This window comes from Phoca vitulina, unplaced genomic scaffold (assembly GCF_004348235.1).
Source record: "Phoca vitulina isolate PV1807 unplaced genomic scaffold, GSC_HSeal_1.0 scaffold21, whole genome shotgun sequence".
Lineage (NCBI taxonomy): Eukaryota > Metazoa > Chordata > Mammalia > Carnivora > Phocidae > Phoca > Phoca vitulina.
In genome coordinates, this window is record NW_022589724.1 from 20,198,716 (window position 1) to 20,221,209 (window position 22,494).

General features: G+C 37.3%; 1 protein-coding gene across 1 annotated transcript in view; it reads right to left on the minus strand.

The window, feature by feature from the left end:
* The window catches only part of C5 (complement C5), an 89,988-nt gene that overhangs the window by 65,127 nt on the left and 2,367 nt on the right, over positions 1–22,494 (minus strand). The window contains exons 2-10 of the mRNA XM_032418622.1: positions 21,002–21,194; positions 18,388–18,550; positions 15,143–15,213; positions 12,198–12,289; positions 9,949–10,031; positions 7,290–7,380; positions 4,982–5,096; positions 3,223–3,349; positions 878–993 (exon numbers count right to left, since the gene is read on the minus strand). Coding sequence (XP_032274513.1) covers positions 878–993; positions 3,223–3,349; positions 4,982–5,096; positions 7,290–7,380; positions 9,949–10,031; positions 12,198–12,289; positions 15,143–15,213; positions 18,388–18,550; positions 21,002–21,194 — 1,051 coding nt within the window. The remainder of the gene's footprint in view (positions 1–877; positions 994–3,222; positions 3,350–4,981; positions 5,097–7,289; positions 7,381–9,948; positions 10,032–12,197; positions 12,290–15,142; positions 15,214–18,387; positions 18,551–21,001; positions 21,195–22,494) is intronic.

Sequence of the window (22,494 nt, forward strand, 5' to 3'; positions counted from 1 at the left end):
AGCCACTCTCTTAAGACAGTGAGTATTAAGTACATTTTAACTATACCAAATTTGATTTTTAAAAGCAACTCATTTTAAGAATAAAAAAATAAAACCCTATGTTCTAGCTTTCTAAGTTAAAGACAGGGAACAAAAATTTCCATCTTAAAAATATAATATGTACTACATATAATGAAATATATAACACTAAATAAAATAGAATTAGAAAGTCAAATGAACGTATTAACACTGTATTATCAGCATTTTAAAAAGGAAAAGTGGAAGGAGGAGAGAAAATATTAAAAGGGAAGGAAGAAGAAGAAAAAAAACCCAAAAAACAGAGAACAGAGAGAATAGAGAGGCAAGGACCAAAAGAGCCAAAATGGAAAGAATGGAGAATGGTACAGAGAGAGAACATGAGACAGAGTTATGGCAAGGACCACAGGGGCAGACTGAAAAGCACAGAAATGCAAACAGAGATGACACAGGAAGTAAAAAATAGTGAGAGAATGGGGTTTTACTTTCAAGGAATGATATTCCTATTTTAAGGATTTTGGAGAACATGCCACCAAAGAATTTTAAATGTTAGCATTTTTTTAAACTACAGGCTTACGGTGTTTTATTTACATATAATTAAATGCAATGCTTTTTAAGGGAATGCCTAACACAGGCTACCTTCCTAAATACTGACACTCGTTCTGAGGGTTGAAATCGCTCCCGAGGCTGAAGCTGACCTGCAGTCTCCTACCCCCCTCCTCATCTCTAGGAGGGGCAGGTTTTGCAGATGAGTTTTCTCTGTGATTCCCTTCTCCAGCATCCCTCCCCTGTTTGCCACCCTCATGCTTTCTGTAAACAGAAAAAGACAACCATATTTATCAATTTTCTCTCTTTCATCTACCTTGACAGAATATGGAATCCCAGGCTTCAAGAAAAGAGGAGTAGCAACCAAATTCAGTTTGTAGGGAGAGAGGACATATCTGATGCCAGGAATTTCCGCCTCTTCAGAAAATCCACCTAAAGAAATGACATGCATCACATTGAGGGCTATACCGCTCGGTATGGGGATCTAGCTTACCTGAGTACGTCTCCACAGACTCATTCACTCACTGGCTCCATTCCTGCATTCATTCATCAGGAGTAAGTTGGGCATGGGTCTTGATTCCAAGGGACAGTGCAGAGAAAAGTTTACACCTCAGGTGTTTCCAAAGCCTTGCATCCAAGGCTTGTGTGTAGAGTCGCCCCTTGTAGAAGGAGACTATAGGGTTGGACTGAGGAGGAGTGTGAGGAAGGGACACCACTTTTTGTCAGTGACCTGAGTTTCAGTTGAATATGTACAAGGGATTATGGAAAGAAGGAAAGGACTAGACACTAAGTTTATAGGGGTTCACAGGGATATGGAGAGAAATGGAGAAGACATAGAAAGAGTGCTTGAGGTAAAAGGAGCCCTGAGAGTCCACCGGTAGGAGCCCAATAACATACAAAGCTCCAGTATCCCTAAACTCCTTTCCAGTATTCATCCCTAACACACCTATACATATCCTATACTTCAGCCAACTGGATAATCAACTGGGTAATCTCAAAGATCAAGTCTTGCCTTCCACCCTTGGTACATCCCCTCTATAGAGGGTGTCCCATTTCACCCCCATCTACCATCCCTGCCTCAAAACCCTACTTATCCTTCAAGATTGATCATCTTCAGGATATTGTCTATGGTTGCTCAATAGTCACCTAGGAGCTTACCTTCCTCTGGAGATCAGTAGCATTAAATACTTTGCTTATTGAGCACAAATAGAATTCCTGCTTATAACAAAATTCTTCATTTCCCTGTCTTACAGCTGATGCTAGTTTGTAAGCCACTTGAGTGTTGGGATTATACATCATTCGTATTTGCAAGCCTGTATGTTTAGCAACACTCTTTGAAAATCTCATAAATATTGCTTAAGTGGTATTTATTTGAAATAAATTGAGAAAAAGTAAAAGTAAAAAAGAAACATTAAAGTCATGTCAAAAATAATACCCTGGGCAAGGAGTATCATTCTCTAATATCTATTGATCATCTGATATATACAAGGAACTCAACAACTGAATAATTATCTCAATACTTCATTCTACTACTCTTGAAGAACAAATTTAAAGAGGTGGAAGGGGCATTAGGGATCATCTGGTCTAATTCCCATTTTATTAAAAAAAAAAAAGGACTAGTGTGGTTAAATTATTTGTTCAAGTTAGTTTAAGGATTCAATATAAACCTGGAAATATAAAGAACATCAGTAATCAAGATACCAGAAGTAAGACAAATTGACCTAATTTGGAGTAATAATTAATGACTATTAAATACCACTGGAATGGGTTGAGAGCATTAGATAAGATTTTAAGGATGCTAAGAAAGCAGTAGGTAGGTAGGTAGGAGGAGGAGGAGGAGAAGGGGGAGGAAGAAGAAGAAGAAGGAGGAGGAGGAGGAGGAGGAGAAGGAAGAGGAGGAGAAGGGGAAGGGGAAGAGGAGGAAGAAGAGGAGGAAGAAGGGGAAGAAAGGGGGGAGGAGGAGGATGAAGAAGATGAGGAAGAAGGGGAGGAGGAAGGAGGGGGGAAGGAAGAAAGAGGAGGAGGAGGGAGGATAGGAAGAAGAAGAAAGAGAAAAGGAGGTAGAGGAGAAGGGGGAGGAGGGGGGCTAACACTTATATGGTTCTCACTATGTGACATGTACTGTTTTAAGTACTTTGCATATGTTGACTCTCCAATCCTCACCACAGCCCTATGAGGTATATGCTATTATTGTACCCATTTTAGAAACATTACCTCCAATTTTATAGAATTCCTGAATATTACAGCTGAAAGGGGCTTTAGGAGGTATTTAGTTCAACTCCATCATTGTACAGATAAGGAGACTAAATGCAGTATCTTTCATTTGCATAGTACTTTATCAAACATTTTTACATATATAATCTCATTTTGATTTTTATTCTTACCAGGTAAGAACACTGGGGTGCTAGATGTTCAAGCCAGATATCAGGATATCAATATCAATTAGGCAGATGCTATCCCATTTTTGCACTTGGGGTGATAAGAGAACAAATGACTAGAGTGTGGGAGAGCTCTATTCTAATCTGTTTTTAATGATATGAAAAGTAAAATTTAACTAAGAAAGAAAATAAAATACAAAAGAATTACAGAAATTATTTAAACTTTTAATATGCTGTCTAAATATTATTCAAGAGAAAGTTAAAAAAAAAAAACAAAACTTACCTGTAGACTCTATGACTGTTACACCAATGTAAAGGTACTTGTTGTTTAAATCTTCCAGACTGTCATAGGACAGTTCTTTAATTGCCTTTTCAGAGTTAAATGTGATTTGAGCAATTCCGTTTATCAACTTTTAAAAGCAGAAAATGAAAGAAGTATTTCAGAGAAGAACTTAACAGAGAAAAATTAACAAAATCTGCCTTTACTAGCTTCTGAATAGAAGGCAACTACTAGAGGAATGGTTTATTGTCATCAGTAGGGTGAATGATTAAGTCTACAAATAAGCCCAGAATGTTATTTTCTACCTTATGGATATAGATGTATAGGAAGAGTCGTAAACATTATGTGGTTCAACAGGACTTTTTTGCACTAGTGACAAAGATTCCTTCTCCCGATCTTTGAGTCATCATCCATCTTCTGGGCCTGCTTTCCAGCTTACTTTTGCTCCAGAGAGTTTGTTGGGTTTTATGCTATTTAATTTGTACCTCACTGCTTACATATTGAAACACCAATTTAAAAACACACAATGGATAGAGGGAGATGGAGTTAAGTCATATTATTTAATTATTAACCACAATAGTAAAATAGATTTTTGCCTTATTTTTTCTTCTAAAATTGAGTAGCTTGAGGCCAGAGATTTTTGTCTTGTTTACCTTCAAATCTCAGTGTCTAGCATAGAATCTTACATTAAAAAGAGGTGTCTGCTTTATATTTTGAATAAATAAAACTCTTTGGAAAAGCATAGGCTAATTAACTGATGATACAAACCACACGGATATGCAAGAGTGAGCAGAATGACAGGAGTCCTTATCATCTGAGGTATAATGTCAAGAACACTGAACAAGGAAAAGGGGATCAGGGCTCAAATTTGAACTCCGGCAACCACTAGCCCTTAACTGTGGACAAATAACTTCCCAATGAATTCATTCACTCACAGATATTTATAGAGAACCTACTCTTTGCCAGGACTCAGGTTGGCTCTGGGCATATAACAGGAACAATTCAGACCCACAGAGAGTTTGGTGTAGAGAATGATAAATAAATAAACCACAGCAATAAAGAAGGGTTTCTCAATGTCAGCACCATTGACATTTTGGACAGGGGAATTTTTTGCTGCTGGGAGCTGCTCAGTGCATTGCAGGAGTTTGGCAGCATCCTGGCCTCTATTTACTAAATGCCAGTGGCACCCTCCTTCCCTGTTGTGACAACCACAAATGTTCCTGGACATTGCTAAATGTCCCCTTGGTTGTAAACAATGTCTCTGGTTGAGAACCACTGTAATAAAGTATGAAACATACTCCACTAAGGGAGGCTCAAGGCCTAAGGGAGTACCTGGCAGGGGCAGCCAACCTAGTTTACAGGAGTCAGGGAGACTTCCCAGAGAAAGGGAGTTAACACTGAGACATTAAGAAGGAATTAGCCAGGCATCAAAGAAGCAGAAGGGACAAAGGGAAAGAACATTCCCAGGTAGACGGGGAGGCATTGCAAACACCTGGAGGCAAGAGAGACTAGTGTAAGTTCCAGGAACTGGAGTGACCAGCACCAGGGAGAGGAAATGGGGCGCAAGATAGGCTGGCGAGGGAAGCTGATGTCACGGACAGTGGACTTTATCCTGAGGACCAGGAGAAGCCAAGAGAGCATTTTAGCTTTGATTCCCACACCTGTGTAAAATGAGGGGTTGGACTAGATGATTTGGAAGTGACTTTTCTCCAGCCTTCCTGATGTGTCTTTAGGTACAAGTGAACCCATCTTAACATCTTACCATTTTGTTTTGCAATGCTTTTTGCATCATTTCTTTTTGATCATCTTTTAAGTCGTCTCTTATTCCAAAAGTGATATAAACTTCAGCCTCGGTGACGACTTTATTATAAAAATATCTGCCAAACAATAATACCATAAAATTGTTTTGCTAACATGGTTACAATAAAATTCAGATCCAACGTAACAATTTAAAATTACGTAAAGCACTTGATACACTTTCATGTGTCTTCCATCCACTATTACATTTCATCCTCATAAAGCTATAAAAATAAAACCAAAGTGCAGATTTTTATTACTCTGTGCGAGATGAAAAAACGGATCTTGAGGAGATCAAAAGGTCTCAGGTCCAGGACCAGGATATACTGCTTCCTTGATGATTTTGATATCAGTGGGGCTCAGTTCCCTATTTTCTTTTACATCTTTAAAAGCAGCATGCCCAATCTTATTGTAATATAAGTTCTTTTTTAACATTCTAACTGCATATTTCCTTTTTAGTTTGGAATTAAAATGAGGCTAAAGGAAATTTGCTGCATAGCAAATAACACTATAGCAAGAGCTAACCTTCCTTATCCATAGTCTGAACAAACAAAGTGTCTCCATTAAAAGAAGTCAGTTTCTAGAATTCTCTGTCAAACGAGCCTTTGTGTTGGTTTAAGCTATGTAACACTCCATCTTATGAATAAATGCTAATAAGAAAGGCAGGATAGGGTAGTACTGAGGGCTTGAATTCTGAAACCAGACAGGCCATGCAACTTACTAGCTGTGTGATCTTGGGCAAATAACTTAATGTTTATATACCTCTGTTTTTGTATTTGTCATATGGAGATAGAAATAGTATCTGCCTCACAGAGATTTCATAAAGATTAAGTGAGCTAATATATACAGAGTACTTAGAGAAATGCCCAACACATACAGTTATATAAATTGGTTATTGTTACTAATTACTACATTGTATTGTCATTTTTATTTTTTTAAGATTTTATTTATTTATTCGAGAGAAAGAGAGTGAGAGAGAGAGAGAGCACGAGAGGGGGGAGGGTCAGAGGGAGAAGCAGACTCCCCACTGAGCAGGGAGCCGATGCGGGGACTCAATCCTGGGATTCCAGGATCATGACCTGAGCTGAAGGCAGTCACTTAACTGATTGAGCCACCCAGGCACCCTATATTGTCATTTTTAAATGACCTGAGTTTTCTTGCAAAACTAACGGCAATTCTCCACCGCCCCGTAAATCCACCACTTTTGTAGCTCCTTGCAGATGAAAGGTATGAAGGGAATCTATTTCCTTTGGGCTTGTCTTATAACTTGCTTTGGACAAAAGAATGTGGTAGAAGTCCTGGTGAACCAGTCCTACGCTCAGGTCTCAGGAGGACTTCCATTCGTCCACGTTCTTTCTGTGGGCATTGCTGCTGCTACAGGCAAATCTGCTGGATGATGAGAGAGACACCAGGTCCAACAGTCTTTGTCACTTTAGTCAACTGCCAGACATGTGAGTAAGACCTCCCTAGACCAGTCAGCCCCCAGGTGACCTGCCACCTGATTACAGGCACACAGGTGAGCTCAGCTGACATTCAGCGAAATTGCCCAGCTGTCTTGTAAATGGTTGTGGTTTTAAAGCATTGGGTCTTGAAGTAGTCATGTAGCATTAGCTGGTTGATTAAGCCATTAAAAAATGACAAGAAGTGGGGTGCCTGGGTGGCTCAGTCGGTTGAGCATCTGCCTTCGGCTCAGGTCGTGGTCCCAGGGTCCTGGGATCAAGACCCACATCGGGCTCCCTGCTCCACACGGAGCCTGCTTCTCCCTCTGCCACTCCCCCTGCTTGTGTTCCCTCTCTCCCTTTGTCTCTCTGTCAAATAAATAAATAAAAAATATTTTTTAAAAAAATGACAAGAAGTAAAGGCTTCATATCTCAGTCCCCCAATATCCTAAGTCATGCTGGTTCCTAAACATACACATTGAACTTAAAACTTTAGGATATTTTTGCTGTTGAGTAACCAAAAAAGCTAAAATCAGAATCAGTGAAAATTGGAATGAGTAAATAAACTATAGGCCTGATGTCTCCTCAATCAGTCAATCCCAAAGTCATAGAAAACACTTCCATTAAATCACAGATCACAACAATATATGTGTGTATTAGGTCAACACATTGTACACTTTAAACTTGCACAATGTTACATGTCAATGATATCTCAATAAAGTGGAGGAAAATCACACTTCTCACTTGAGCAACTATCACCAACAAGACTTGGCACTTGATTTAGCTGGATAATCTGAAAAAAAAAAAGAAAAGAAAAGAAAAGAAACTTTTTACCTTGCTTTTATAGTAATTTCAAAATCATTGAAGTCCTTATAGCCAATGAAATTCTTTTCTGGTTCTATTGAGACTGAAAAATGTGGCATCACTGAAAATAAAAACAAAGAGGTGATTTTACCATTTAAGTTAGAGTAGCCTTCTTTCTGGTATAGTTGGACAAGCTGTAACATCAACACAACATCCACCTTTTCATCGTCAAGATCATCATCATCATTGTCAACAATATCCGTGGGGCACCTCTCACTCTACCTTTCAGTGGTCTCTCCAGCTTTATGTACCAGAAGCACTTTGCTTCTACTTCGACTATAGCACTTATTATAGGCAATTGGTTATTTCCTTCACTGGAGTATGGGCTCCTTGAAAACAGAAAAGACTATACTCTATGTATCTTTGTATCTCTCCCCCTCCCACCCTTTTCATGAGTCTTAAACATAGTATACACTCAATGAAGGTTTATTAAATTGAAAATAGAAAATGAAAACTCTTGCTCATTTAAGAGTTCCCTCTTATTTCTCGTAGATAAAACCCATCTGGTCTCCAAATTCCAACATAAAACTCTGACTTTAGTCAAGAAGAGAAAGCTTACAATTAGCTAAAAGAAAGACCACCTATGCAAAATTTAAAATTAGGGCAGAAAGGAAGGCGTTCTCCCTCTCTCTCATTGATTGCCCAAGAGAAAATCATTTCACCTGTCAAAATGGCACTGCCTTCTCTTTAGACTAACTAAGACCATGTACCAGGGCTTATGAACTCTAATTCTATTAACCAGCACAACCATTAATAGAAAATTGGGTAACAAGTGGCCCTGATATTCTGGATAAAGATTGACACATAAGTATAAGTGAGATAGTTGGCTTCAGATATGGCTCATATTTTCTAGATAGAGAAGTCTAAAAGAGGAACGCACTTTGTTGCTCTAGGCTGCATTCCTGTGTTACCAAAGATGAAGGCAGGTGTGTTCTCTCTATGGTATGAGGTGGAGGAAAACATTTCATCCTTTCGTCTAGTACCTACTTGCTAGACAGCAGGCACACTCCTATTAATGGGGATATCCCAGTGAACAGAAAGGCACAAATCCTGTCCTTACTGAACTCACAGTCAAGCAGTGAAGACAGTGATAAGCAAATAATTACCCAGATAAACACCTACACCACAGTTATGAAAACCAATATATAAGTATAGGGAATACTTCTCAGGAAAGAGAAGTTAAGAAAAGATTTGCTGAATAAATGGCTTTTCAGCTGAGACTTGAAAGATGAGTAGGAGCTGGCTAGGTAATCAGGGAGGGAAAAGTATTCTAGGCAGATGGAACATCATATCCAAAGTCACCACTGCTGGAGGGAAGGGGATGAATGGTATAAAATGAGGCTCGAGAGGAGGAAGGTGGGGGCCAGCTCAAAATTAGGATTTTGATTTTCATTAGCAAAGGAAGGAGGAACTATTGGGGACTTTTCAAAAGTGAAATAACATGATGAGATTTGCATTTCAAGATTTTGGCCAATACCAAGTGAAAATAGCTTGGAAGAAGAGATAGCAATTAGGAGGCTTTTGCAGTAGTCCAGGAGGGAGCCTGGTGATGAATTGATGAGGGTGGCCACAGATAGTAAGAGGTGGATGAATTCTAGATATACACAGGAAGCAGTAAAAATACTTGGAGGAAGGAAGATCAGTTAGGATTATAGGTTATTGAGAGCCCATAATCTTTAAAGTTGTTTCAATGTAACAAATTTTTTTGGTCACTGTTTTGTTTGCTAATCGTTAAAATTTATGTACTTATTCTCCATATTATAAGTCTCCTGGAGGAATAAAAAATGACTTCAAGCAAAAGAAATCTAAATTTGGTATCAGAACACCTAAGTGCTCTAGTAAACAACTATAAGAGATGGAAAGATAGGGGCGCCTGAGTGGCTCAGTCAGTTGGGCGTCTGCCTTTGGCTCAGGTCATGATCCCAGGGTCCTGGGATTGAGACCTGCATTGGGCTCCTTACTCAGGGCAGAGCCTGCTTCTTCCTCTCCCTCCCTCTGCCTGCCACTCCCCTTCTTGTGCTCTCTCTCTCTCTCTGTCAAATGAATAAATAAAATCTTTAAAAAGAAAAAGAAACGGAAAGATAAGCTATTTATATGTTAATTATTAGTCCATTAATATGATTGATTTCAAAATAAGAATATCTTACATTTTCAGATAAATATATTAGGGATTTGTGAGCCAGAAGGCAAATAGTACTGAACGGGGGATGGAAATCCAGTTGTTCTTGTACTGTCACTAATTGGTTGTAATGACTTGAGCAAATCATTAGTCTTACTGGGTTCTGCTCACCTCATCTCTGCCTATTTAAGTTTCTTCTAAAATCATAATTTTTGACCTTAACTCATCAAGCTCCATGGGGCAGTAGGTCTCTTCTGGCTCTATGATGAGGAACACAAGTCCAGAGAGCTTGATGAGCTTGTTCAAGGGTAACAAGGGCATGCTGGAACTAGAGTCTAGGCATTCCAACAACGACCACCCCCCCAACCTCCTCAACCAGTACTTCTAACCATCCCAGCCAGGCTGCCTCATCTTCATCTGGGAGTGACTTGGCATTAAGTTCACTAATGAAAAGTGTAACTACAAAAACACTAACTTTTTACAGGTAAACTTTTAATTGTCACAAATTACCATATTCTTTAATTTCAAAATATGTGGTTCCAGTTGTTGAAAAGTCCTCTTTATATTTAGCTCGGATTGTCCACACACCATATCTGTGGAGAAAAAATATTCAAATTTATAGAAGTCATCAAATGTTTTCAATTTGCCCAGAGGAAATCTAATCGATTGCTGTTTTAAAGAGGAAAAAGAAAGTAGAGATGTATTTAGCCATTTTGTGTAGAACTTTAAGTAATAAACAGAAATAATAAAAACTGTTCATTAATGTCTTTCATATATTGTGTTATTTTTTCAGGTATTTTGTCTTAATATAGTCAATAGCTTTGATTTGAAGAGTTTATGAAACTTGAGGATTAACTTAATCCTGGACCATAATTATACTAACATAATACTAAAATCCACACTATAGTAGGACATCCATACTAACGTCTCTAGAAACATACAACAGGTCAAGCTGATCCAGATGATAAAACTCACACCTCACATAAAAGAAGTTATGGTTAGAGACAAAGTATGGTTCGTTTAAAGAGGAAAATGACCAGAATTTAATTAACAATCTTCATTTAAAAATATTTACTGAGCACTGGAGTAAGAACAGGAGATAAAAATGAACAAAATAGAAGAATTTCTGCCTTCATAGAGCTAACAGTCCATGGGATTTCCAATTCCCGCTTCTCCATTTACTGGCAGATTGGATTTGGGCAAGTTGCTTAACCTCATTTGTGCAATGAAAAAAATAATATTTATCTTGCACGTTGGTTATGCAATCAATACACTTAATATTATGACTATCATCATCATCATTAATTCAATGAATATGTATCAAGTGCCTGTTATGTTAAAGTGCTGAAGATACAACAGTGAACAACACAGACAAAACAAAAAGGCAAATAAACAAACAAATAAATAAGTGTAACATTGAGATAAGCGCCATGAAGTAAATAAATAAGAGAGTTAGAAAAAGAGAGGGACTACAATAAACTATGCATCCAGGAATAGCCTCTTTGAAAAGGGAGCAGTTACTCTGTGTCCTAAAGAATGAGAAGGCAGCCTTGTGAAGAGCAAGCTGAAGCACATTCTAAGGAGAAGGAACAACATGTGCAAAGGTACTGGGATAGAAAAGTAGTGATCATGAGAGACCACCATGTCTGACACGTAATCGGTCAAGGGGCAAATGGCACAAGATAAAGTTGGATAATAGTTGGATAAATGATAATAATTATAAAGTAATAAGATCAATTCTGTATTATAGAGCATGTAGTATTTTCAAGGAAGTATACAATTTAAAAATTAAATCCCCAATTTCACTCACATTTCTAGAAAATATTCAGTGAATTAACTACAAACAACAAATTAATTGTGAACTCCCTTCCAGAGGGCAGAAAAATGACCACAAGGAGATTCTGCTTTAAAGTTATATTTAACCATTTATAAGTACACTTATTTTCCTACTCTATTATAAGTTCCTTGAAGGCAGGGACTGTGAATTATTCATTTCTATTTTGTATATCTCACTCCCTATGTGCTTTGCACATACCAGGAATGTGTTCACCAAATATTTATTATATTGCATTCTGTTAAAATGTGTTCTTAAATCCTTTAATATGAGGTCAAAAAAGAAAATGGCTCTGAGAACATTCTGCCTCTTGAAATCTGCCTTCTGGTAATCTATGCAGACAAAGACTATGGAGGATCAATATTTTTATAACTCTCAGAGCAAGGCATGGGACCACTCCAGCCTTTTAGACTGATAGTGTATTAGATTCCTTGAAGGGTAGAAGGTTGATGGTTTTAATGAAAAAAAGCCCACGGACTATTTTTGCCTCTTCTAAATTTTTATTTCTATATATAAAGAGGATTGGTGGGAAGTATTGGGAGGTTTTTGTTTGCCAGAAACTGAGCCTCACTTCTCATTAGACTTAAATTTTCTTTTTAATGTTCAAACTTACATTATGTCCTTTTCATTTTTTATTTAAAAAATTTTAGGGTCTTTCTACTTTTTATCTGTTTTATTTCATCTCAATTCCAGTGAGTTAACATACAGTGTTATATTAGTTTCAGCATACGATATAGTGATGCAACAATTCTGGACACCACCCCGTGCGCATCCCAAGTACACTCCTTTGCACACCCTCATTTCTTCCACGCTTATGCCCTTTGTTAACACCAGGTAGCTCCATTTGACTGGTTATCTGCCTCACAACCCAAAGATCCAGATGTGCTTTCTAGAGAAAACTTTATTAACAAATGCTTTAAAATACTTAGGATTCGATGGAATCTTGAAGTCAGGGAAAGAGATGATTCCAGTATAATCATTTTCTTCTACAATGTCCACTTCTGATCCTTCGGGATCCTTTGAATAAAAACAAACATCCTCAAAGCACTTAAGCCACATTTAAAAAATCAGCTGATTATAATATCTTTGACCTACAGAAGTATTTACTAACAAATATCTACGTCTTCAAATTAAATATGAAGGAGGAAGATCACTTAAATGTTGTGGAAGGCAAATAGGGTTCATTTAAGCTACTTCCCTTCTTTTTGAAACTCTCCTCCACCTCCTGCTACACACACACACACACACACACACACACAGAGAAAGAGAGAGAGAGAGAGAGAGAGAGAGGAAGGGAGGGAAAGAAGGTTTATATTGGTATCCGGGATATCCTAGCCTCAATTATCCAGAAAAGACTCAACTTTCTATTGCATAACTAAAAAAAGAAATGTAACAATAATTGATGTTACAACTAACCAAATGTGAACTTACAGGCTTTATAGATACCAGAATCTAAATTTCGTATCTGTTCATTTGAAGTTTTCTAAAGCAAATATACTATAAAATGCTTTAACTAGCTAGACATTTTATAACTGTGTACTATGGACATTTTGAACTTGATAAAACACTCAAAATGGTTAAACAAACTTGAAAGTTTTCATAAAGCTTCCCCATAAACTCCGCTTTGTGTGTGGGTTTGAAAATTATCAAAATATGGACTACATGTAGAGGTTGCTTTTGACCTTAACACAGAAATTTACCACCATGTGTCATGACTGTGGAATTCATGGCCAGGATTTTAAGGTATTTTTCCCTGGACTTAAAAAGATCTATTCTGAACAAGGGTAAGGATCGCAGCTAAATATCATCTGGGCTGCTCTTTATCCCTGCAATTGATCATGCACAGTGCTTCTAAGATGATCTCTCTTGAGCACTATTTTCAGGACACTTCTTGTATACTGATTCTCTGCCGCTCTGGGATCAGATTCCTCAATCCTCTCTTCCTGGGGCAGCTCCTACATGAGACAACTGGCATCCACTCTTCCTTGTGTGGTGCCAGGATTTTTCATCACTCAAGCTCAACCAGGAGAAATAAAATAAAAAGCATCTGTCCACATCCTCTAGTATTTTCTGATAGAAAAAGTGCATTTGAGCTGGACACTCTCCTTCATTCCCTTCCAGACTCCCTATACCACTCGGCCAGTTTATTTGCTATCTCACTTCTTAGTCCTTCCTGCTGCCATTGGAAAACTCGTGCTATTTCTTAATAGGAAGTTCTTCACTATTTTGTAAAACTCTGTGTCTATTCCTTTAATTGAAACCTATTCTATTCCAGAAAAGGATCACTGTCAGCCGTGACTCTTACCTCCATTTGGTCTGCCTTCTGAGCCCATGTGTCATTTGCCCCACTGTATCGTTTGTTTGGTTTGTACTCTAAGTGTGGTTTTGTCCTGTAGTATCTACCCAGTGTGTACGTGTGTTCCGACACTCACATCTTGGGTTCCAGAGGAAAAGACGCACAGCTTTAGGACAAGTCAGCTTCCCATCCACTTCCCTGCGGCATTCCATGTGACTCTCCCCACCCTGATTCAGGCTGTCTGGGAGGCCATTCTCTGCATTTCTCCTGCTGCTGACAGCATGCTTCTCTCTCCCTGCATCAGGGCTTCAGCCGCAGCCCAGCCCAGGGTTCCCTCACTGCATACTCCTTCACTTCCACCGCAGTGGAGTTCACGGTTACACATTTCCCTTCCATCCTTAGTCCTGTCCCTTCAGTAAATCTGCAGGGACTCCCTACCACCTGCCGTGTGAAGTCTTCACTTCCAGGTCTGGTGATCCAAGTCTATGGCCCTAGCCTAACTTTCAAATCTTACTTACCTCTCTGGTCCCAGGGATGCCTCTGCCCTGGAATCAGGTTGCTTTCTTCATGTCCGATCCCTTTCACCTCGGACTGCTGTCTGTTGCTCCTTTCCAGCAACCCGCCCATGTCTTCTCCACTGCTCTCAATTCTACTCATTGTTCCAGGCCCAGTTCAAATCTCACCTCTACCTTGACGGGTCCCTTAGCCTCCCTGATCTCTTTTCTGGACTACGGGAGTTTACGGTCTATATCAATAGTCATCAACCACAGTCTTGGCACACTCTGATGTTTCACAAGTAATCCACTATAAAATAGTCAGACGTTAAAGTCTGTGAAAGGTTTATGATTTGTGTAGGCTATAAAGCATTCAAAGTTATCCGTATACATTCCTCTTTTTTACATGTGTTCTGGTAAGGGTTTTTATCTTCTAGGGTTTGTTAGTAGGAAAACAGGTGCTGCAGCCTACAGGGAAGGGCCATGGGTAATATACCTACTGTTAATAGGTGGGCAGTTATTTCCCCACAATAATTTTGTAGGGTTGTGACACAAACTGGGTAAGACCATGGGAGCTTGTTGCACGTAGGCATGTCATCTGTTACACATGTCATCATGTCATCACTGGTAAAGTGTTGATAACTGCTGATCCTTATCTCATGGTTTAACACTATTTTTCACATGTGCTAGTATGTTACTAACCTCAGTTTCTTAAGTGTAAGTGCCCAGATTGTAATTCTTTATCTTGAATTGTACAAATCAAAAATCTCATATGTAATATTCAATTAATATTCAATCAATTCATAGTGATTGATTGATGCTCTCTAAGAAAGAAACCATGAAGTATATATTTCAAGGATTTAGTTCAAAATCATAACTTGCTGAAAGTGAATTTTCATGAGCATTTTACATATATCTATTGCAGACATATAGATTTACAATGTTATACTTACAGAAGATGTTCAGTAACCATTTACCCAACATTGAATGAGTTAGTGTGGTGTTAGGGCAGGGTTATGGAACAATGTATCTTATCCTAAAGATGAATTAAATTATTACATAAATAAATAACATACTTACTATGTAAATTAAGACAGTTTCTCTTTTGGCTGGCTTCAAGTCGTCATTCAGTGAGTAAACTCTAACCTTTACTGTAAGAACAATTGATATCATCAAAACCTCTGCTAAACACAGGGTATTTTGATTTTTTACAATAATCATCCTTAAAGGAGATGAGTATAATTTTTAAAAAATCATATCACAAAAATTCGTACTTAAAGGAAAGAAAAAGTTAGTTTACAGACATATATATTACTAAAGATTATTTTCCTTTAAAGAGAACCCTCTTGGATTCCTTCAAAGAGCTACTTTTCCAGGTGAGTTTAAAGTACAGTCCACTTTATTAAAATGTATTTCCATACAACTTTTTGGGAACATACATTAGACCATTGTTTATTGAGAATTTCATAGTAGCAAAATAGTGATCTCTCCCATATGGTTATATGGGAGCATACTATATTGTCTCATATTAGAGTTGTAGTTTTTTTTTTTTTAAGATTTTATTTATTTGACAGAGAGAGACACAGTGAGAGAGGGAACACAAGCAGGGGGAGTGGGAGAGGGAGAAGCAGGCTCCCCACAGAGCAGGGAGCCGGATGTGGGGCTCAATTCCAGGACCCTGGGATCATGACCCGAGCCGAAGGCAGACGCCCAACGACTGAGCCACACAGGTGCCCCTAGAGTTGTAGATTTTAATGGAAAATTAGATAGTTTGATTTTGACATTATACACTCTTGCACATATAAAAACCAAAAAGTCCCCAAAGTATCCCTTATTGTAGCTAAAGGCAGCTTTGAATTGTATGGTTTTGTTAGATTCATTGAGCCAGATCCTATAATTGTTCCATCATTGTTAAATGAGTAATGGCAAGAGCTCAAGAAAAATTAGTTCTTTTCATTTGTTTCTGCCCATTAAGAGATCCCTGCCTTTTAAACAATTGCATCTGCTAGAATTGAACTCTTAGCTGCTTGAGACATGCTGTTCTAGTTCCTTCCAATATGACATATTGTAATTTCTCTGATGTTCATTTACTGAGGCTCAAATCATTTCATGGCCAAAACTTTACTCACAAAATAAAACTGAACTGGAGCCATAAGCCCTTTAAAGGGTCAGTACTATGTAAAGCTCTACATGAGAAGTCACATTAAACTCTCCAAAATTGGTTTCACTAAGACCATAAGGTCAAAGCAAAATGTTCAGTAAATCCCTCCCACACACATACACACTCTGCTGTCCCCCCCTTCTCCCACCTTGCGTCCTCCCTCCTATATTCTTCTCCCACCTTGCGTCCTCCCTCTTATATTCTCCCACCTTGCGTCCTCCCTCCTATATTCTTCTCCCACCTTCCGTCCTCCCTCCTATATTCTTCTCCCACCTTTTGTGCTCCCTCCTATATTATGGACATACCCAGTTCATCCCTGAGCATCACTGGGAGGCTGCCAGAGGCAGTATGTCACAAAAAAGTAAGAGCTCATGCCCTGGAGTTCAAAACTTTGGTTTCGCTCCCACGACTACCACTTCCTAGTGGCCCTGGAATGGGATACTAAATCCCTCTAAATCTTAGTTCTCTCATCTTAAAACAGAAACGCTAGTATCTGCTTTATAGTGTTATGAGAACTAAATGAAACAAAGCTTTTATATAGCCTGGCACATAATAACTACTCAATAAATGCTTATTATTTTTATTTTAGTATTATTATTTCTATGCCTACTACTTATCTAATTTCTAACCCAGTTTGTGTTTAGACTAGAATTAATCTTGTCTTCATAGCAACAGTGTATCAGAGGCAAGATCAATCTAATTCTTTAGTACCAAAGATATGGCTTATTAGGTTTTAAAAAACTTATTAATGTCTTCTATGTACAGGCACTATGCTGCACTTGGAGATATGGCGGTGAGACAGATCAGGCATGGAAGTCTTCCAATGGAGCGGAGGAGAGAGTGAACACATGATCACACAAGTGTATGTACAATTCCAGGGTGGGGAGCATTACAAAGAGCACTGCCCGGCTTCCTGAGAGCAAAAAAGAGGGAGATTGGAAGCCATCAGAGAGGTCAGAGAAGGCTGCCCTCTAGGGATGACATGTTAGGGTTGCGTAGGTATTAATAAGGCAAAGTGGAGGGGTGGGGGGGCGGGGAATGAATGTACCTGGCAGAGATATACAGGTCTTCATATGGGGGTGGGGGGTGGGGGGAAGAGTGTGAGAAAGCAAATAGAAAGAGGTCATTTGGTCTGGTTTCCACAGATGAGGGGGAGCATGGTGACTGAGAAAGCTGGAGGGGAAGGCAGGACACAGGCTGCATGGCATTGAAGGATTTTGGTCAATATGCTAAATTCCTTACCCTACAAAGCCTTGAAGATTTAAACCTTTATCCTAAAGATGCTTATACTAAAAATCCCTCAAGGATCTGCAGATTAAGTGTGTGGATTAGGATATTAGAGCTATAAATAGCAAGATTTAATCAATTTCTAAGAGAACTACTTTTAAGTAATTTTTTTTTCTTCTGTGTAAATAAGGCTTTGTGCTATTCCACAGATTAAACAGTAATGGAAAACACTTTCCTAGTGCTTACTCTGTTCTGGGCACTGTTTTAAATGCTTTACCCATATGAATTCACCTACCTCTCACAACAATTCGGTGAGGTAAATTCTATTATCTCTATCCTGCCCTTTTTCCCACTAACAGAGGAACCATGACTATGAAGCCATGTTCTATTAGAAATTTTCTTAGGTAGATTCCCCTTAGAAAATTAATATCTATATATTTCTGTGATCTAGTTTATTCTTTGCTGAAATATCTGATCCCCTAGGGTTAGATTTATTTTCTGAACTTGAAGAATAGCTCCAAAGTCAAAGGAATTTTTTTTATGAACATGGCTCTATAATAAATTATTTTCCCACTGTCAAAACTATATTTGCAATTACATCTTACACTTGTTTAATAAATAAGATATAACACAACATTTCACAATTTTTAAAAAGCTTTTTTCTTCATAGAAATAACTAATGGGGCAGATAATATAATTGTTGATTTTGCAGTTTCCATATGAACTTAAAATTTATATTTAAGTTTAAGTTATGTATTTAGCGATTTCCATATAAATTTTAAATTAAAATGATATTTATAAATGTAAAAGTCATTAGGAGTTGAGACTCTTTAAGCAAGTTGGAAACTTGTCTGCACTTAATTTCAAGTGTTAAAAAATCTCTACAATATGGCAATCACCCCCTCTCCACCAGAGGAAGCAGCGTCTTATACCATACCTGACTGTTGTGGAGTGTAAACAGGTTTGTCTGTATGAATGAAGAGAAATCCATTGTCATAGGTTATTGGCACTTTTTTTGATCTTGAAAAATGCCTCGATACAACTTCCAAATATACATGTGAAACTGGGTTTTGTCCTCCAGACAATTGTTTGGGTTGTATCTGTTAAAAAAAAAAAAAATGACAGAATAGAGTATAACTTAGGTTATAAAACATGTTGATTATCTAAATACCACTGTCACCTCACTAGAACACGCAAAAAAAGAGCATATGTATTTAACCATTTAAAAAGTAGTAGAGACAGAATAGTGAATACATTTTACCCAGAGCCTGTCAGTGTCAAATATCATAGTAAAAATTTAGCTTTAAGCAATTAAGTCTTTTGGTTTCCATGTTTCCTAAATTTTATATGTATTTAGTAAAATTACTACCACAGAAGCTTCTTAACAAACTTTCACTTGGTCAGCACTTGATTAGCATGCTGTCCACTCCCTCAGTTCAACATCCTGACTGATGTTCAGGACACATTGTACTACATCTCTATCCCTCTGCTCTCACCCATTGAGCTGCATGCTTTCTCATTTGGTGTATGTAATTGTAATTATCCACTTTACATTGCATGATATGCAAATATAATACATAAAGAGTAAATAAAAGAAAGAAGAGTGTTTCTATGAAAACTCAGGCTTTGGACACATGGGATAAAAGTAAATCACTAAAATCAACTGCTGTGGAATCAAACGTGAGAGCACTGTCAAAGTTTGGAAGACAGACAGTAACAGCCTATAAAGATTCTGCACTCAGACTACCTTGCAAGTGTCTTTAAGCTCCGTCTCCACTATAAAGGAACAGAAACTGTAAGCAAAGATGATTTGTTAAAGGTATGACATGTAATAAATAAGATTTGACACTCCAACCGGGGGACCCATGCTTAAAGACCTTGGCATGACATCAAACAATTGGCAAACAAAGATACATTATAATGTTAAGATAAAATTAAATGCTGAAGATATGCATGCAGTTTTATGATTCTCTACTTAATCTTTCAATTAACTGAGTCTGCACGAGTCACGAGAACTTTCTATGATGATGAAAACATTCTATATCTATGTTGTCAACGTGGTACTTGCCAGTCACATGTGGCTATTTGAGCACTTGGAATGGGACTATTGTGACTCATGAACTGAATTTTTTATTATAGTTAAATTTGATTGATCTAAATTTAAAGGTAACAGTCACACTAAACATCTTAGTGACATCAGATAAGAGTGTCCACTGAAATTAATTGGGATATTAATTTTAATTCTTAATAAATCTAGTAAGTGGAAGTATTTAAGAAATTCAAGCATTTACAATCAAGAACATTAATGAAAAAATTCTTACACTTGGTTAGAACGTATTTAGATCAGTGTTTCTCAAACTTGAGTAATACACAGACCTCTTTTAAAGGATAAAATGTTCTGGAGGACTCTCAGTGCTGACTTCTTATTATTTATAATATAATAAAAATTTATTTTTATTACAATGGTACTTAAATATGTACAAACCTAAGACTGGGTGTAATCTTCTTATGCTTATGAGTTTTACATAGTTATAAAATCAAAACAAATATACAAAATAAATTCAAAATACTAAATATCAATATAATTCTAATCTTAAGCTGTTTTAAAATTTAAAATTTAAATTTCTTTTTAAAGAGCTCACTTTAAAGAAACACTGGTCTAGGGGTGCCTGGGTGGCTCAGTCAGTTAAGCAGCTGCCTTCGGCTCATGTCATGATCCCAGGGTCCTGAGATCGAGCCCCGCATTGGGCTTCCTGCTCAGCAGAGAGCCTGCTTCTCCCTCTCCCTCTACCTGGTGCTCTGCCTACTTGTGCTCTCTCCTACCTCTCTGTCAAATAAATAAATAAAATCTTTAAAAATAAAAATAAACACTTGTCTAAATGAACCTCAGAGCCCCTTCCAATTCTAGTAGTCTTTGATTTTCTCATTTTTTATTTTTGAATTTTTATCAGACTTTAAAACAATATTTTGAGTATGAAAGTAATTTTTAGTTAGAATTTTAAATAAGAAATGAGTTGCAAGTGCTTCTCTAACCAAGGTACACTACGATATCTAAATAGAAGGAAAAGTTATTTGATCCATATTATTCTTTGTATTAACTACAGGTTTTCAATGAGAGCTATTCAGTTTAGTAATCAATAATTTTATTAGCTTTGGAAGCTATAATTGATGAATATCAGAGTTTAATTGGGTTTTTGTAGGCAATGCATTACAGATCAAGATGCATATTCATATTTTTCTATTTTATGTAATGATAATTTTCACAGTAAACAAGTATTTTCAATTCATTTCCAAATATGTACATTAGTACAATTTTATTTTCCAATACAAACATCATAATTTACATGCATTGCACAAAAAGCAGATACAACTCTCCAATTTAGAATTTTCTGTTTCATCCATATGATCATTGGTGACTGACAGCACTTAGTAATCACACAGTGGTGAGTGATACAAATGGCCAAATCTCTACGTTATCAACATTCAAACTTGGTACACATTTTATTGAGAATATCCTGTATGTATAAAGAAAATGAAGAATAAATACATACTGTTAAGACTGCAGAGTTTTGGAATTTATTTTCTGAGGATAAAGTAACATGGCCTGAAGAGTAACTAAATTTTTTATCAGGATAACTTTTAATAGAGATTGTGGCATCAAATTCTTCGGTATATCCATAAACTTGAATTACAATATTTTCAGATGCTCCAACACGGAATACTTTTGGTGCTGAAATGACATACCTGTTGAAACAGGAAAAGAGTAGGACCAATATCTTGAGGTGATGTATTTCATTACATTCTTAATTTTTTCATCTCACTTGAGAGACTCAAATAGGCACATTTTCTCAACTTAAAAATGATTATTTTTAAATCAAAATTTATAAGTGATCTGTGATAATTTCAGCATAGTTTCCAAAAAGAAGTAGCTTAGAATTAAGACTTGAGAAACAGAACTGGAGATTTAGTTAACATTTAGAAATAATAACACTTTCCCTGAGCTACTGCAGCAGAGAAAGACTTTTAAAAAGCTGTTGACTGGAACATGTAAATAGGGTCAATATTTTTGCTCAATGAAGAAAAAGGCAACAAAGACACCAGTGCTTGAATTGCAACTCTGTCATCTACTGGCTGAGTGACCATGGTAAAGTCACTAACACTTTTTAAGACCAAAATAATTGACTTGTGAAAATATCACCTTCCTGACCAGCTTGCAGTGAGGAGGAAATGAGAATGTGTATATGAAAACACCTAGCATGCTTTGTACTCAATAAATGTTAAGATTCATTAATTTCACTAAATTAGTTAAAAAGAAGTAATCTTAGAAGTATTGTGTTATACCATGAGTGGATAAAGAAAAGGATACGATAAGAGTGAGCTGGGGGAATGCATTTAGAAATGGAAGGAGGGATGGAGGTCTTTGAAGAATAGTAACAATCATACAATAATGATGATATTAAGTGAATAGTTACCATAGGAGAGGCTGCATTGACGCTCTATATACAACTCTTTTAATTTTTACAACAGGCCAATGGTGTAGATACTGATATTATTCCTATTTTGCAAGTGAAAAGAGGATAATTTGACCACGGTCACATGGCTTGTACGTGAATGAGGCAGAACTTTATATTCACATCTTTCTCTCAGTCGTTAACGTGTATAATTGAGGTCAAGATTATAAGCTATGTTCACAACCATAGGCTATTATTTCCAGTTTTATTTTTCATGTGGTTTATACAAGAATGGAAGTGAATCTATATAAGTTTCTGAAGTAACATTTTTAAAATGTGTGTATTTTCAATGTTTTATGAAAAGAAAACTTAAAATATAAACTAGGTTATTAATTAAATATCATGAAAGTATCTAATTTGAACAGTGAGAGCTACATGTGCTCTCACAGAGGAAGAGAGAAGTGTGCTTCAACACAAAAGGTCATAGTGACTAATTCAAGTGGCCGAACAGGCCTGGAGGCCACCTGCCACCGCACCTGGCAGAATTCTTACAGGCCCCTGTCAACATTACGACATTTAAAGAGTCAACAAGT